Below are 18684 nucleotides of genomic sequence, written 5' to 3' on the forward strand. Positions count from 1 at the left end.
GAACTCTTCCAAATACATCTTAAAGCATTTTTGGGGAATGGGCAAAATGTTTCCCACGTTAGAAAAAAAAAAAAACAGTTTCAGGTAACTAACTACCTGATCTTCCCATCAATGAGAAAAGTGTATTCTTTTGAAGCCTTTGCCTATTAATGTTCTAATGTAAAACTTGAGGGGACAGTGTTTGGGGAGGCACTGGTGGGAGAAGGCAGGCAGGTTCTGGTGGGGTTTTTTTTGTTTTTTTGTTTGTGGTTTGGGGTTTTTTTGTTTGGTTTTGGGTTTGATGTTGTTGTTTTAAGCTTAAAAAGTCAAATAGAAGTCACCATGAAAAAGCTATTCTAAAAACATACTGTTTTCAGTTAAAGAGTTAAAGGTTAGGACAGCTTAGAGATGTGCCTAGCTAGGTTCTCTGAACCTTTTTTTTAAGGAAATTAGCAGAAAATGGTTCTCAAGAATATCTAATAAAATTACTGTTGGCTTTTGAGCCATAAGTTATTCTTTGTCCAGAATTAAGTTAAACATTATGCTATTTTTTTAAACTGTATTGCATCACATTAAGCAAGTTTCTAGAGGGCCAGATTTCTGAAAAGGCATGAAATTATTCTCTTTGCAATAGCACTGTTTTGGTGAAAAACATTGAAATGTGTTGATTATAGTTTATATACCCTAAAAGTGATGTTTAGTGTGGGTAGAAGATGCTATAGGAAACATTAAGTAGACTTTTTTTCCTTTTTGAAATAGAGGAGGTTATGCTAGAGCAACTGTAATAAAGCATTTCACCCTGATTTTGAAGAAACTGCAAGTCCACATTACAGACCTTGTCAAACTGCAACTTTGTATTACATTTAGAGTGGGTACAGGTTTGGGCAGTAACTCTTACAGTAATTTCTGAGAAATCACAATTGTATGTCTTTTAACCTAAATGAGCAGTATAGGAGCCTATAGTTGTTTAATGCTGGCCAATATATAAGATTATTCAGGAAAGATTTTGGTTCCACCACAGGTAAATAGAATGCATGTCCAAGGGATGCATAGCAGTAAAAGTGAATTTCCTTATAAAAACACAGTTCATGGTTGCACAGCAGTTTTGACTCTCACACAGATCTAAAATGCTGCAGGAAAAGGGTGATCTTACCACCCCCTTTGTGCCACTGCCCTCACTTTGTGTAAATGCGTGCTGGGTTGGATCAGGAAACTGATCCCTGAACCATCTTGTCATGTTACTGTGCAAATGCAAGATGAGTGAGCATCTGGGGGGGTGGGGAGGATGAGTGGGATCAGCTCTTTCAGTGGAGAGGTGGATTTATCATGGATTAAAGTGCCAGGTGATCAGTAATCATAGCTTCAAAACATTGAAGATATGCTGCAGAATGAACTTCCCTGTTACAGTAACCTTCAGTTTGCAGTAATCTGTGTTCTAGTGACTTGGGATAAATGAATTGTGGAATTTTGTGTTTTCTTACTCTGCTTCTCTTAATTAACAATTTTTGCATGATACATTTTGCAGTCATACATTTTGCATGCATGTGCATTTTACTGCTGTTTAATTTTTATCACCCTCCTTTAATGCACTTGAGTCAGGCAAGCCTCATTCTACTCTTGATGCCGCCTTGCTAGTGAATGTGCCTCAAGTTGCAGAAATCTTGATAAAGATCTTTATCCAATATGTTTGTTTTTCATAAAATTAACAGGAAGTTACAGAGAAACTGATGCTGTAATGGGGACATTTGGGTCAGTACTAGTTACTGTTAGCAAAAAGTTTTCAGGGATGAAACCAGTGGAATCTGTCTTCATATCCCCTAGTAGTCAGTCTCATAGGTATTTCCTTGCTCTGGTTCCTATGACATAGAGGTAGTCTAAATTCTCCTTTTGAACTGGAGTCAACACACTTTTGAATGTTGGCCTAAAGGAAGGGATTTTCTTTATCTCTTTGGGTAATCTGTGTATTTGGGCTTTAACAAAATGACAACAGTCTCTGCTAGGGTGCCTTACACCTTAGGTTTATGATGCCAGTTGGGGAGATGGGCCGGTGCTGAAACAGCTTGCCTGGGGTCCGTGTTCTCCCAAACCGCAGGGGCAGTGGGTTTCTAGCCATGGGAACCTTCTGAGCCTCAACCCCTCATTACACCAGACTTCGAAGCATTCTTGGTCTAGTGCAGTATCTTCCATTTTCAGTGAAAACAGTCTCTACAGAGGGATACATAGGTTTGGACTGGGCTTTCTATGTGATCAGCCAATCAGGATGCATATTCAGCATGACTACTGGTTTAGGGATTTTGTGTTAAGACAATGTTTAAAGTTGTTACAGGGCTTGCTTCTGAACAGGAGTCACTAGGGAAAAAAAGCAGGTAGAGCTAAGGGCAGTTGGCACTTCTGCTGAGTTAATCTGAGATTCATCAGCCAGCAGCTCCTGATGGCTGACCAAGGAGCACGACAGGGCTGTGTCAGGCCAGCTCTGCATTCATGAGAGTACTGGAATAAGAACCACTCCCAGAAAACCTCTGTCTGCTCATTCAGCAGTAGGTCCCATTGCCTTCCACACGAGCTCTGTGATCCGTGTGGTGGTCTCTCCTGCAGGAGCATGAGTCTCCTGCTCCTGTGTGCCTCACCTGTTCTCTGCAGCATGCTGTGCCAAAACCTACAGAGCATGGAGTGTTGTTGACTCTATCTCCTTTCTGTTCTAACAGGCCTTGATTTTCCAGCATCTTTGCTGTAGCATGTATCTCTCATGTTTTTCACTTGAAAAGAGTCCAGTGCAGTTACACATCTAACAAATTGTATGCTCTGTTCTTTAACAGCAGCTATGCTTCTGCTTCTGAAAAGATGTATTCTGGGATTTGCTGGCCATGCTTTTTGAGATGGCGTTGTTTAAGGCAACCCCTTGTGTTGCCACTTACACTTTTGCACTTATTGGAATTGGGATTTGGGCTAGTGAAATCTTTGTCTTAACCCTGAGCAGCCATTCTCATGCAAGGTGAACTTGTACAAGTTACTGCTTAAAAACGAAAAAGAAGTGAGGGGTGTGTGTGCAAAACCACTTATCCTTTCTGCAGTCTCATGAACTTTTACCAGTGTAGCTGATGCAGTGTGGGAGTAGGAATGAGTGATGGAGTAGAAGGAAAGGGCTGCAAAACCTGCTGTTGCTACTGAAAGATCTGCTCAGGAGACTGTGCTTTGAATCTGTAGGCTTGATTGGAGTTTGCTTCTATGAATCTTGCCTCATGCTAGCACTGATCTTTCAAAAGAGGCAAAAGATTACAGAGATACTTTTCCAGTGTCCTTTGGTGCAAAAAGCAGAGATTAATTTTTGTTATGTCTGAAGTCTTGCATCTTCCTGAAATGCACTGAGTTCTTCAATGAGATGATGTGATTCTTGGTTCTGTACTGTCTTTATAGTTTGAACTACTTTAAAACCTGTCCACGCTGTGTTTCATGTGCCTTTGGCTTGAGGGATGCCTGCCAATCTGTTGTTTAAATCTCCTTTGAAATATACAGGATTAACCAGTTTCTGTCAAAGATGAGGGAAACTGGTAGGAGCTGTTTTGTTCTTGCCATCACATCACAAGCAGCAGCTGTAGATGTTCATAGGGTGACTTATTTCAGAAATCACATCTTTTAGCAGTTGTCAGGAGGAGGGAGAACCTTCAGTCTGCTGTTCTCTTGTAATGATGGGATGCATTGACTGGAGCATGAATCTCCATACTGGAGCTTCTCCTAAGATTCAGCAACGTGATAGGCAGAAAGATGGCTTCTGGTAAAATGTTGGACCTTTTGGTTTGGGGTAGGGGTTTTTCTGTCTTTTTCCTTTTTTTTTTTTTTTTTTTTTTTTGTCTGTGGACTGCCATGAGTATAAAGCATCTACATGGTTGCCTCATGGAACCCTTGTTACTGAGAGAAACAAATCCTGTGAAATTAGCATATTCTGTTAATTTGGGAATGATTCAGAATAAATGGTTCTTAGTTTGTGCTTAGAAATATTTCTGAAAAACAAAGGCTTGACAGTCCTTGAAGATGTATGCTGGTTACTTTAGCTTTTAAATTTACATTTGTCTGCTGTGGGTGGAGATCCTCTTTCAATCTTTCTAAAGGTAGAGTCCGTTCTTTCCTCCTGTTATCTTTGCTGTTAAAGCTGGACAGTGCTGACATCTGCCTTGATGGATGAGTGGATGTCATTCTTGGGAAAAGTAAATTTGAGGCAAAAAGTAAATGGTGAAGGGTTTTTTTTTATTCTTCTTTCTTTTTAGTAGTTGAACTAGCTGTTTTGGTTTCTTTTCTCGAGGACCACAGGAATAAATCTGAACAATACAAGGTTGAGTTGTACCTGTAAAAATGGATTCATTTTCTTAGCTTCCTCCTGTTCTGCACAAAGCCACAAGCAGCAGAAGTACTGGAAGAGCCTGCTGCGTAGGCTTATGCTAACCGTATGTTAACTTTGCTTAAAAAAAATTAAACCCTACCTCCTGCAGAACTTGATTTGCCATTGAGAGAAGCTTTCCACTTGCTGGGAGTGAAGGGGAATTTTTCAGTCCCTGGCAATTGTGTGGAGAGATGGCTATTGTTATTGGCTCAAAGACTGTAGAAAGAACTTTAATTTCCCTGCTCTGTTTGGTGCCTCTGCAACTCCAGACTGTCTTTCAATGCAAATATTTAGCTGACTGTCCACTGTTGCTGCTTCTAGGTTCCTTTCATTTTACATTTTCTTCCGCTATCCTTGTGGTTCTTCTACATTGAGTGTTTGGAGTTATTTTTCATGAGATGTTTTTATTTCCAAACTAATCTTATTTTCTCTTTAGGTCATTTATGTATTTGTCTTCACTAATGTTTGCAACATCTCCGAACATAGTATCCTCTGTGAATTTAACTAACGTGCTGTTTACCCTTTCTTCCAGATCCAGTTTCTGATCCTACTTCCACATTTGGGAGTATGCAAGGGACAAACACATCTCTTTGCGTAGCTTGACTGGATATCCCAAGACTAGGATGTTAGTATATTTAAACATTTTTTTTTGCATTAAAATGTTGCCAGTATCTTAATTGCACATAGACTATTATTTCTTAAATGTAATTAACTTGATTGGCATTATGCATATTCAGAAGCCTGCTGGTGGAAACATTCTGCAGTCTGACTAGTGCTTATTGGTGACTTTAAAATGGGTGCAGGAGTAAAAAGAATTTCAAGGTTGCTTTTTAAATGAGCTTATTTAGTGTTACAGCTTTAGCACTCATTCTTGAAAATGTTGGCTCTTTGTGTAATAAGATTAACTGTAGGTTAATCCACGAACATATAAAATCGTTAGACTATGTTCAAGATATTTATGAAAGACCATTTCAGACTTCTGAATGCATGAAGAGAGATTTTTAAATACTTGAAATAGTCAAATATCTATAGAAATACTTGCATCAAATAAGCGTTAACAAAACCCAAAATTGCACACTGAAGTCTTTTTTGATTCCCTGCATCTCAAGTCATATTATTATTCTGGGACTAGTAAGAAGCCAGTTGTCTGGAAGAGTAAGCCCTATGCTAAACTCTTTTTGCAGATTTGATAATGCAGCTTCCTTAAAAATGTGTTTTGTGATTGTATCACTATTGCAAAATGGGGTATTGCATGTTTTCTGTTATGTAAGTAATTGTATGGAGATAGTTAGCAGTTCAAAGTCAGCATTAAAATATGTGGTATTTTGAAAAATGTTGGGGTTTTGACTTGGCTACTCTTGGAGTGTTCCATGTATTCAACTACTACTATATTTAATCAAATTACTTATTGAACACTAATATAAGCAAGTATTTAAAATAGTCAGCTACTACTATATTTAATCAAATTACTTATTGAACACTAATATAAGCAAGTATTTAAAATAGTGAAGTCACTAGGATACTGAATGCAGTGTTCACTGTGTAGCTGTGGATTTTGCAGGTTCCTCTCCAGCCTTAGTTTTCCAGTGTGCTTCTGTTCTTTTTCCCCTGTAAATGAAAGGAAGCTTCTCTTCATGTGGTTTGAATTTCTTTTGTTAAAACTGCTGCTGACTTTCTTGGCTATGATTTTAAAGTGATGGTATAGTTTCTCTGCTTGGATTTTAATTTGTACTGTTCAGCTCTGTACATGGGTAATAAATCCAGGTAAAATTGCAGTTCTTCTTTAGCTTGGCTACTTTGGCAAAAGAAGAACAAGTGCAAGTTGTTCTGCAGCACTTGTTCTAGTAGCCCAGTGCCTTTTGTTTTAGTGTCTGATTTCATTCACTCATACCTCTTGTATTATTGTTGTTGTTTTATAGAAAAGTAAGTGTGTGTTCTAGAAGTCAAATATTCCTTGAGCTTGGAAATATTTCTGGTGTCAAAGATAATTTTTTGAAAAGTTGGCTATATTTGAAATAATCTTCAGAGTATTTAAGATATAAAGTTGACAGTAGTGGGGAACAAGGCACTCACATGAAGTAGTTAGTAATGCTTCTTGCACACACAGTCGTCAGCACTTTACTGTTCACTCTTTATACCATACTTCATTCATTACGTGTGCATGGTAGTCTTTTTCTTTTAGAGAAACTTACATATGAAGAATTCTGTAGGGGAAAAAAAATTACCCTTAAGGGAAGGTATTTACAGTGTCATAGACATCAACCAACTTTGAATAGTTGTTAGTGCTACTGTGGCCTTTTAATCCCTTAGGATCTGGTGATTAGGGTGTAGCCTGCAGAAACTCAGTTTGTGTCGAATTCCTTTACTGTTTATATGGCTGTACTGCATGCAGTTCCTAGCCATGGACTGATTAGGAAATCCATTTCTGAGATTTTGCTCTGAAAGAACAATTAAGAAGTTAGAAAAAGAGCTGCTTTGAATATAAATGATACTGATCTTAGAAGCTGAAGCTTCTAGCAAAGCAGCACTCAAAATTGTGAAGGGTTTCTGTTGTTTCTTCATATAAAGGTTGTACAGATACTTCAGTCTCTTGATGAATTTAGCAGTACAACAGAGTGGGCAAGCTTGAGAAGATTTGTGTATAGGTTAACTGGAAAACTTAATTCTGATTTGGAACAAAGGACCAACTTCTGATTTGGAAGGCTGAGTGCTCTCCCAGTGTTTCTTCACTTAGCATCAAAGAATTGGTTTCAGATCTTCTGATCATCCCAAATAGTGACTTCATTCTTTGAAAATTTCTAAGGCACTAGCAGGTTTACTAAGACCTTTTTATTGAGATACCAACTGTAAAATTAGAGCAAGACTGGCTGTAGATGTCTTATCGCCAGATGTTTTGACTTTGTAACAGTTTGGTGTTCTTGACTAGAAACTTTGTAATTTGTTTAACTGTTAGCATAGCCTGAGATTCTGCTGCAACACAGTGACATTGAGAAACTTAGCATGCAGAAAGTATGGAACTGCTGTCTTCTGTCAAGTTCAGATCACAAATAATGCTTTGAAGCAAAGAACTTCAACTAGATTGAAAACAAATGTGTGAGAGTATAGGCTGGCCTCAACCAAAGTACAGTGGATTAAACATTTGACTAAAGAAGGCCAATAATAAGTGCTACGTTTCAAGAATTCCAGAAGGTCTGGAATAAATGAGATGGAGAAGGCTGCAGTGTCAAAAAGCTGCAAAGAACTGCTTGGTTTGAGGAAGACTTAAAGATGATGATAGGAACTGAAATTACTGTGTATATGACTCAGTTAAGTGCAGTATAAGCTGTTAAATATACCATTAGACACCAAATTCACTGTAGCTATCCAGAAAAGATACTTGGGAATAACTTTGAAATGCTGAATGGCCATCATGAAATTTGTGTTCTCTATCCTGTTACTTTTGCGTCAGCCAAATCCCACGGGATCTTTTCTGGCTATGATCTTCAGTTCTGTTCCAGTAATTACTTCAGATGTCTGTCTCAGATCTGAATAAGGGAAGGGCAGTCTGAGAGAACAAACAACTAAGTTGGACAGGTCTTGATTTCCACAGTGTTGTTGTCTAAGATGTCCCTGGTCCTGCCACTTGTTCCTGGTGGTGTAACTGGACTAGGCCTGGAAATTTTTCCAGCCTAGAAATAAGGCAAGCAAAAAAGATTTTTTAAAAATCTTCTATATGTTCTTGTGTAGTCATTTATATTTCCAGTCAAAAGCGTGATTAGAAATGCTGATGTTAAGTAGCCTTTCTCCTGTCCCATGTTGCTGTCAAAGAGGAAAAAGAAAAGCTCTGTGTAATCCCAATTGTAGTTGAACACAAAACGCCTCAAAGAAACTGGGGTGCTTCTTTTGAGAAGCTCACCTGCAAGCATGGCTTACAGAATTGGTGATGTATGTCTGAGGCTAAAAGGTTAGTAAGACTCCAAGAGTTGCCACATGAAATGATGGTAGACATGATGTGACATCAAAAGTGAGGGAGAGATTTATCAGTCACTTGCTCTTTGGGAAAATTTGACTAAACCCCAAAGGTCAGGCTTTTTTACAGCTATTTACTGTGTGTTTCTTGCATCTAAGTGTAGGTTTTTTTCTAGAGAAGGTTTACTGTTCCTAGTCTACACAGAGTAATGTTCCATCACATCTGGCAATTTCAGTTCCCACAGTTAATTTCAGCACCAAATTGTTTTTCTGCTGTAATATTTTGTTACAAAGTTGTCAGCAGCTGTGCTTATGCTTTTCTGTTTCCAGAGGAATATCAGGGCTTGAAGCTTCTTTAGTGCATAGGCGTAACCTGAGGTGTGACTGAAAGATAACTAAGAATATTTCTGCTAGTATTTGGTTCTGTTGGCACAAGGATAAAAACAGTAATACAGGTGTATCTTCCTTGCCGTACGCAAGAGTGGTCATGTGCTTACTTTGTACCTTTGTGTTCTTAATACTGCTGCTGTGCAAACAGCCATAAAGCTGGAGAGGATTTTTAGGCTTGGCTTTACTTCCTTTGGGTTTGCACCTGGTGTTGTAGATTCATGGAATGCCTTGCTTGCTGGGTACTTCCAAGTGTGACTTCAGTGATGACAATTAGTCACTACAACCTGCCCTGTAGCTAGTATGAATTCTGTGTCTTTCAGTGTTAAGATACTCCTCTTTGTGTGTTGATTTGTTTTTAGGGTTTAAGGTAGATAACTTGTGATCCCCTTGCCTGCTTTCATTTACCCTTTCAGTTTTGTGTAGCTGCCTGTGTCACCTTCAGATTTTCCCTAGATCATTCTTCCTTTTCAGACAGAACTGAGCTGTCCATATGAAAAGGCTAAGGATACTTTTCTGGAATTTCTGGGAAGCCTTCTCAAAACATCACATGTGCTTCATATTCACTGTAGTCATGATTCAGCTTTCTTTCCATGATCTAGATCTTTCTTTGCTTTTGTTAGCTTCTTAATCAGAATTTAGATATACTCACTGGTGTTGTAGTGAAATAATCACTTGACTTTTTTAAGTGGTGTATCTTTGCATACAGATCTTTCAGGATGCTGTGAGCTAGCTGGAATCAAGGTGTACTGTTCATTGAGGCAATTATGTAATGGCTTATCGTCGAGGTTTATTTTACACCAGACAGACATACAAATAACAGAGTAAAAATGCTCTTGGCGATTTTTACCTTACAGGTAAGCTCAGTATACTCACCTCTCAAATCAGAAATGTTCAATTGTTTTCATGGGTCTATTCATTGAAGATCATCAGATTTTCAATGATTGGTGATATAATTATGTTTAGTTTCCTAAACAGAATCATGTTTTCATTCCCATTTGCAAATTACTGTATAAATCTGAAAAATCTATGTAGAGATGGTGAAAGGGATAGCTGTAACTTGAGAGCGAAAAGAATAATATATTGAATTAATTCAGTAATGAATCATGGTATAAATGACCTCCTGTGGTAAAGTTGAAACTGAGTCACATTTCAGAAGTTTTTTAGATCACAGCTGTGGTTTGGTAGATGCTTTTTCTACTGGCAGTCCTTGTTTAAGTGGATTCAGCAGCTTGTACCTACCCTTTCTGGGCTGATTTTTAGCTTTGAATTATTTCAGTTAATGTGATTTCAGTAGGTGACTGTGTTGCAGATGGGGAACAATGTCAGGCAAGACTGAATTGCTGAGGGAAGGCAACCATCTTCAAACAGGACAGTTGTGGAGTGTGAAATATAGTTCATATCTCAGCCAGTTTAACTCATGCCTCTAATGCTTTTGCACTCTGCCAGTATGCATCTCTTGAAGTTGGGGTGAAAGCCACTGGTGTCCTGTGCTTCCACATAGACAGCTTCTGTGGGAGAGGGAGGGTTCCTCCATGATTTAAAGTGATGTGGACCTCTGGTGTACTTGCTTGTGGCAGGCTGTTCCTGATTGCACACCTGGCTCTTGCTTATCTGTGATACGAGCATTACTATGGCCATGAAATAAAGTGAAGCAGTGAACTGGTGCTGCTGGAAATCCCATCTTTTTTGTGGGAGGCATTTTCCAGGCAGATCAATTCCATCTACTGCAAGGCTATTCTTAAGTTTGTGCCTTAGGAGCGTGGGGTGTGGGGATAAACACTAGTAGTTAATCAATGTCACCTTACCTTTGCTTTGGAGTGAAGCATTAACGGACTGTCTCCAATGGGAAAAAAGTTTCAAGTTTTTTATTTTGCTGCAGTAAGTAATGCAACACGGTTAGAAATCGAAAAAAAAATTGCCTCAAGTTTGAGAAATGTTTGGGCCTTCATATTTTGGTCCATGCTGATTTGTGCTATTGTGCGTTCTCATTCTTGAGCTATTTGACTCTTATGTGTTCGTAAGCTTCCTAGCTAGTTGTTATAGTTTCTTATCAGTGAAAGTTGTACCTGCTGGAACTCCATACCTGGAGGTTGAACAAGTAAGAGCACTGTCTTTGAACTGAGATACTGAAAAGCAGCTCCCATTTCAATTTTTAGTGTTAAAACTTGTTTGTTTGGATTTTATTTATTTATTTATTTATTTTAAATTTAGATCCTATTCTACCATTAAGTAAAACTTAAATTTTTAAGGATGCATAGAAAGTCGATAGTTGCTGAAACTCTTCTCTTGTAATTCTTTGCCATTTTGTGCTGTCTGTATTTTCTGGTTTATTTTCTAAAGTAATAAAATGCAAGTATTTACATGAGAAGATTCCAGTCAGGTCCTGCATTAGTGCTGACTGGCTGTGAAGGAAACCAGCTAGTCATACAATAAACCTCCTGATCTTGAGTTAAAATGTAAAACAGAAACCCACAACCCCTGGTTTGAATTAAGTAGCCAGATTAGTGGTACAGTATCTACAAATTGGAGGATCCTTTCGCCCCTGAAAATCCATATGAAGATTACAGCTCAGCCTGCCAGAAAAATTGCAGAGTCCTTAGCTTTCCTTGAATTCTGCTTCTGAGACTTTTGATTGGAGATAAGAAGTTTGCATGCCTTTGTGTAATTCTCAATATCAGATCGCACACACAAAAATACTCCTCGTGGGAGGGAAGCAGGAGATGATCCATATTTTGCTATACTCTGCACTCTGGCAACAAGCTTTATTACTTGTCACTTCTGGTTTTTGGGGTTGAATTTTCAGTTGTAATCAGTGAGATGGCCTGCCAGTTAGAGTGCTAACATTGGATGGAGAGTCCCGTTTCCATTTCTTGCACTGCAACACAACCTGGTAACTTGCTTTGCTTCTCTGCTCTTCCTTGTAGAGGGGAGAGCTCTCCCCTGTTCCAGGGTATTTGGCAGGGCACTTTTCTGGTGTGAGCTGTAGTTCCAGTATGTAGCTGTTATGCTGTCATATTTAGCTCATTAAATTTTAAATGCCTTGCTGTGAGTTTGGGATTGCATCAAAGAAAATGTTCTTAGACTTGTTTCTCAGAGGAAAAGGAATAGCTTGGTTGAGAGAGATGCTTGGAGAGAAGAGTGAGGATGGTCTGCTGCAGCTTTTTTATTAAAATTACAGACTAATAGTGGAATTTTAATTAAGTCCTGCAGGATGAATGGTCAGTTAGAAGCACTTCTGTCAACAGTTTTTGTAGTTTTTTGCTGGTTTTTTGATTTCTTAGCTTACTGCTGTGGTAAGTTACTGTAACAGTGAAGTGGCTGTTTGGCAGAACATGCACCTTGTTGGCTTCTTGATTGCTTCAAATGAAGCTTCTCCACTGGAGATGCTGTTCTACCATGAATGAAGCATTACTCTAATGCCAAAGAATTCTTTTTCTCTTGAGCTCCAAGGGCCTGTTTAGGGACCCCAGCACACGATACCCCTTCATTCTGTCTTGAGAACAGAAGGTGTTTTGGTGCAAAAAGCTACAGAAGAGCTGTGTGTTGCTATACAGAACTTGGATGTACATCTTCTTTTAAACAGTACCTGTCTTGACATCCTTAGTTCTTTTGTATACATGTGTCTATATTGCTCTTATAGAACCAGGTTATTGATGTTTAAGGTCCCTAGAATCCCCTGGAGCAGGAATGTCTGCAGTAAGTCCCTGAACAGTGCAGTTTCATTAACAAGAATGGGGAAGCACGAAATTTGAAAAATTGGTTGATATGCGCAGCTTTTTCTTTGTTCCCCAAGAAGCTAAATCAAAGTTGATTTAACTTGTAGTTGGAATCCTTAATTGGTCTCCACCCAGATAACGAGATCTCTCATCAGAGGTGGATGGGAGTTTCTTTCATTTTGTTGCATGAATAAAAGAATATTCACAACTTATAATTATATGCATGTCATGAGACTCAGTGTATATTAATAACTGTCCTGTGATTTTTTTCCCCCCTCCCTTGTTGCTTGGTCTTGCTTTTCTATTAAGATGCCTGTGACTGAAACATTCGAGTTTAATAGATTATTGTCCTGAAAGAGACAGAATTCCCATGTTATGCATAGACTGTAGAATTTTTCTGAATTAATTTCTGCTTCAAATCCCATAGCTGTGGATAAATATAACCAATCTTGACCAGCAAATCTAGGCATGAGAAATCCAATAAAAACCTGATGTGATGGTGGTGGCTCTTGCTTCATACTAGTTAATGAGACTCCTAACATGATGAATCCAAGTGCTGGGGGAGAGGGAAAGGGAAATAGATCTTAGCGATCAGCCCATGCTTTACTAAATAACACTTCCAGAACCCTAGAGTAGGGAAAATGATGATCCAGTCCTAGAGTGCATGTCTTTTGTCTTCAGTTGGACCTCTGTAAAATTAAAGAGAGAGTGTCTTATGTCTGGCTGAGTTTGATCAGCTTCCAGTTTCAGCTGCTGGATCTGGGTATGTCTTTGAGAAGCTGTTTTTCCTGTTCCTAGATGTGTGATTTGTGGCTTTCTCCATTCCGTCTACTCCTCTTTCCAAGTAGTGTTTAATTGCATTTGCTTTGGTAAGCAGCCTCTGTGACCTGGGCTTTTTGTTACTTGCTGCTCTTCCTGTCTTTGTAGCTCCAGCAAATTTACTGACTACTTTTCTTCCTAGTCACTGACTAGGACTGAAAAGGCAAATGGCACAGGGCCAAGAACCAGTACCTGATGGACCTTGCTACCAGTAGTTTCTCATTTACACCAATATTTCAAGAGCTGTCACTTAATTGACTTCTTTTAATGTTTTGTATTTATTTGACTGGTTTTGTTTGGTTTGGCTTAGGGATTTTTTTTTTTAATTTTGGGGGGTTTTTTTATTTCTGATTTTAGTCAAGATGTGTCATGCCAGCCCAAAAGTCTAAAAATATTATATCAAACTTGTTGTTAATTAAAATTCTGGTTTTGTAAGAGTCTAATAAGGATTTCTCTAAGCCCATGTTGACTGACATAATTTTTGCTATCAATGCTGGAGAACTGTTCATTGGTTTTGAAAACCGTTACCAATTTGAGACCCCAGTACTAACTTGTTTAATGTTGTGACATTTCAAAGAGATAATTTTTTTTTTCTTTTTTGAGCCCATTGGGACTTTCTCAATATTTCAGGACTTTCTGGAATGAAACACTGCTGCAAATACTCTGAGTAACTGACGGAAAGAAAACTGACACGTGTCCATTGTATATTAAGACAATTAACTTACAAATATTAGTAACACCATCTTGATAGATTTTGTTGAATGATTATATGCCTTTCTATCGAATGTTTCATAATATACTGCCATATTCTTACATATATTACCTAAAAAATCCAACGTATATGTGCCTTGGTTTTGATTTTATCTTTGCTTACTTTAAAGCTGTGTACATCTCTTCTCTGACTTTTGTAACATTTCTGAATATATCTTCTGTGCTCTAAATCTTTCTGTCCATCTTCTAACCTCGTCTCCTCTTTGTGCTTTTACTCTTAGTTACTTGGGTTTGGGTTTTGTTGGTTTTTTAGTTTGTTTTTTTTCCCCATTTAGCAGGTCAGGTTTTTTTCCCCCATGGTTTTGATGGTTTCTAATATGTCCTTAGATAGTTAAGAAATTTAAACAAAATACATAGCCAACTAATGTCTTAAGTGACTTGACTCAATTTCCAGCTTTTTGAAGTTGTCCTTTTGTGTAAATTCCTATATATTAGGCTGACTGTTTATTATAAATAAATGCTGATGACTCACTTATCTTAATTTCTATTGCAACTGGTCCATTGCAGTTGGATTTGATCCTTTTGGATCACTTTCAACTCTGGATATTCTGATTCTCTGGTTCTATGACCTACTATACTTAACTGCTGCCCTGGCTAATACTTATTTAGTCTGCTGAGGTTTAGTTTATAAATTGGTATTCATAGATTAAATTGATATGCACAGATAAGGGCTGAAGAGTTGACAGCTATGTATGTTGGTTTTTATTTTCTGCCCTTTCTGTGTTGATTTTGAGTTATTAACAATTTATGTAATAATACATTCAGAGCGATTGTAGTCTGTATTTTTTTACTACCCTCGAAATGATTTGTACCTCTAAGTTAAAGTCAAGCTTTACTGCTTTGACTGGATACATATCTTGGGCTGAATTATGTAGTGACTATTCAGAGGTATATTTGAGCTGTGCTGTCTTTAGGGGAAAAAAAGCATTATTTGACATGCTAGGCTCTGTGTCAATGGCACTCCAGAAATGCATCCCTATCTTTTTCTGAAGATCTTGCATTCCTGTAGTTCATAGTAGAGAATGTCTTTGGCTAATCCACATTGCTAGAGACCAGCTGTTGACTATGGACTGTTGACTTCTCCAATACTGTTATCTCAAGGAGCCTGGTAGCAACTTAATGGTTGCAAGGGCTCTCAGTTTGAAGGGAGAAGATGACATGAAGGCCTAACTGGATTTTTTTTTTCTTTGCAAAGGTTAAATTAAACTGTTATGTTAAATTATTGTCTTAAAGCATTAGCTATCAAACTACAATTACAGTTTTAATTTATGACAAAATATTTGGTTATGGATGGGTAAAAATGCCAAGAAAAGATGAAAATAAAACTGTTTAGGTGCAGAGACAAAACTAGTGAAAACTGATCATGCTGAAGACTGCATAGTCAACCTTTTTTTTTTCCCCCCCTTCTCTTTAGTTTTAATATCTTTCCTTGCTACTCTTAGCAGAAAAATGGCACATACATTTTTATCAGAGGATGTTTTAGGGAATGCTTTACTTGGAGAGCTAACAATTATGAAATAGCAGTAAGTGTGTAACAACCTCTGCGTTTAAAAAGTTATTCCGCCCTTGCTTCAGTACTAAAGGCTTTCTTTCTTTGTTCTGGGATTTATTTTTTCTAATTCTTCACTTCCTAGAGAGCTTTCTGGGAAAGAGAGATGTTTTACACTTCATAAATGTTGTACTTTTAAAAAAATTTAAATCTTTTTTTCTAAATTCTTACACTAACATCCAAAAAATGTTTTTCATTGTAAAGGTCACCAGTAACATTTGTAAGAGTTAAATATGTGGCTGCTTTGATTGTGAAGAGCATATCAGAGATCTAAATGTTACTGATACTGAAAATCTAGTCTGATATGTAAATAATACTGATTACTAAAATATTGGAATCTGCTTTCTTTTTCTTTCTTCTAATTCTGTTATTCCTGCAACTTTTCCACTGGCTCTGCTCTTCAGCTGCTGTGAACTGTCAGTCACTGAAATATAGATGATGAAATTATAGAAACTGGAATTTAGCAGAGGCAGCCATGTTAATTTCTGTTCCATTTGAAATGCAGGGAAATATCATCTGCCAAATGGAAAAGGACAATCGGTGGGAAAAGAAATGTTCTTTTCAAGCTTCTAAGAGCAGTGACAATGGAGAGAAAAAATACTATAAAAAGTAGGCAGCTCCTTTTTCAAGATTTTGTTTTCAATGTATTCTGCATGATTAACTGTACACAGTTGCTCTTTTGGAGCCCTGAATGACTGAACACGACATCACAGGGCTTAAACTGCCTTTGCTGCATTGCACTTTGCATTTGGGGGGAATAGGGCTCAGCTTTATGGCAGTTTTACCAGTCTCTAGCATAATTTTTGAATACATTCATACTTCCCTTATTTGCCTTTTTTAATGTCAAACATTGCACATAAGATGTTCTGCTGTTGCTATGCAACTGCTAAATCCAATATTTAATATTAATAAAACCCGAGTGGCATTAGCATCACTCAGAACAGTGGGCTAGCAAACTATGATCGTACAATATCCAAGCTGTAAAACTTGGCAGGGACTTCAGTGTGCAATTGCATGCATGGCAAACTGTGGGGCATGAGTCACTGGCAGTTACTATTTAAAGATTGATGAGTTTGAGTAAAATTTCTGAGGTATTTTGATTTATATATATATATTAAATGTAAGTTTTAAACAAAAAGATAAAGAACAAGTTTGGTTAGCTATTTTCCTTAAGGTTTCATTTCAGAGTCAAATTCTGAGGGTCACTACCCATATGTTAAAAACGTTATAAACTATTCAACGTTATAAACCTATGGGTCAATACCCTGATTCTCCTATTTTTCTTCTAGGTCAGGTTGGTCGGCCCTTTCCCACTGTTCCTGCCACTTCCTGAAGCCTGAATTGGCTTTTTTTGGAGGCAGTGCTACTTCTCTGCCTGACAAGGTGCTGTTCAATGGGATGTGTTTCCAGTTTCTCAGTTTCTCCTCTTCCACCTTGTTTTCTGATTTCTCCCTATTTCTCTTCACTCTTGACTGTTACGTCACTTTTTTTTTTTTCCTTTTTTTTTCTTTTTTTTTCTTTTTTTTTTTTTGTTCTTGGTCCTTTCTGAGATTAGATTTTTAGTGTTGTACCCCAGCAATGCTTTGGCCATCTAAGTCATGTTGCAGGCTGCAAATTCTGTAGGATCCTGCATCTGATTGCTGAAGATGTTGGTACACTGACACTCTTGCTGATACCCAGAGGGGTGTAACGCTATTTATCATTTCCTTTTGTAGACTGCTCTCCAAAATATAACTTTGATATTAGATCTGGATGGAATCAGAATTATTTTAGAATTACTGCTTATTTGAAGTGTAATAAATGATTTCCTTCATAGTACATGATCATTTAGATTTTGACTGATTTCTTAAACATTGCTATTTTGGGTAGTTTATCTGTCCCTGATTCACCCACGAAGTTTCTCTAAATTTAAGACCATATTTTTGTTTCTTGAATTTTTTGGTTTTGTTTCTTCTTGTGCCACTCAAAGACTCAAACAAGTAGGACAAGCTAGAAGCTCCTAGCTACTTGCAAACCATTCTTAAATCTACAAAGCAAGAGTATTGGGGGGGAGGGTGGGGGGGACAGGCAATATGGTAAGTTGTAGTCTTGAATTTTTCTGGTCATATTCCCTTTTTATAAGCAGGTGGAATTTGTCTATCCTTAAGTAATCTTGGTACTTTTCATACTCACTTTGCTAACCCACAGTATTGGGTAGTTAATAGCTCTGTAGATTTTTTACTGCCAGCAGGAGGTTAGTGCAATATTGATTTAACTTTTCCAAATAATGCCAGTAATTTTGGTGCACGTTTTCCCTCTTCTGGAATAAATAGAAACTGATTAGATTATTTTAAGTGAGGTATAAATCATGGCATTGAAGTAAATCGGACTCTGTGTGTCTTGGATGCAGATCTGTAATTGAAATTTCATTCCTTAGTGATATGGCAATGCTGAATCTCTCTCCTTTTAATTTTCTCTCCTCAAAACTGCAACTCTTCGGGAAACACTGATTCTAATATTTACTGAAATTCAGAAAAGTAACTGAATGCCACTGAGATGGAAGAATGTATTTTTTTAATTGGGAAAATGTACCTTCTTTCAGTTCGGAGGCTTGTATGAGAATATTTTTATTTGTGTAAAAATTACTTGGTCATGTTGTAGAACCTGCAGCTACCTATGTTCTTTTCAAAATGGTTTATTTCAATCTTGTAATGTTCTTTGTTTTTAACCTAGCTATTTACAAAAGTACAGGATTCAGTGGATTCTAGACTGTGCTATGATTTATCGGTAGTTCAGTCATCACAATTGACCCATGTATCTTGTAATACTTGGAGAAAACATGTTGAGCTCTGTTCTTGGAACAGATAAATATAGAACTGCTATTGTGAATATTGTAGTGACGTACTAATCTAGAAAGCTAACAATTCTTTTATTTGCTTTTAGGGTTTGAAAGTATTCTAGAAGGCCTGTTTGGACCTGGATTATTAAAAGATCTCAGTTTGTTTAAAGGTATTCAATCTCTATGTTTGTATCTTGTTCTGCATTTCTAATGACAGAGGCAGCCCCAGCTCTGCCTCTAGAAAATGTGTGTTACCGTGGTGATTTGTGCTTTTTTTTCCCCCTCCCCCAGGCAGTGCTCACAGTTAGTTTCATATTGG

General features: G+C 37.7%; 1 protein-coding gene across 7 annotated transcripts in view; it reads left to right on the top strand.

Moving 5' to 3' along the window:
- The window catches only part of LCOR (ligand dependent nuclear receptor corepressor), an 84859-nt gene that overhangs the window by 12186 nt on the left and 53989 nt on the right, over positions 1-18684 (top strand). For 4 of the 7 annotated variants that reach the window (XM_039553994.1, XM_039554000.1, XM_039553999.1 and 1 more), the window contains exon 2: positions 18470-18535. In XM_039553994.1, the coding sequence (XP_039409928.1) occupies positions 18470-18535 (66 nt within the window). Of the gene's footprint in view, positions 1-4886; positions 4980-18469; positions 18536-18684 lie in introns of those variants that run through there. The other 3 variants (XM_039553998.1, XM_039553997.1, XM_039553996.1) reach the window with 2 other exon arrangements.

Source organism: Corvus cornix, chromosome 6, assembly GCF_000738735.6.
Source record: "Corvus cornix cornix isolate S_Up_H32 chromosome 6, ASM73873v5, whole genome shotgun sequence".
NCBI classification, from domain to species: domain Eukaryota; kingdom Metazoa; phylum Chordata; class Aves; order Passeriformes; family Corvidae; genus Corvus; species Corvus cornix.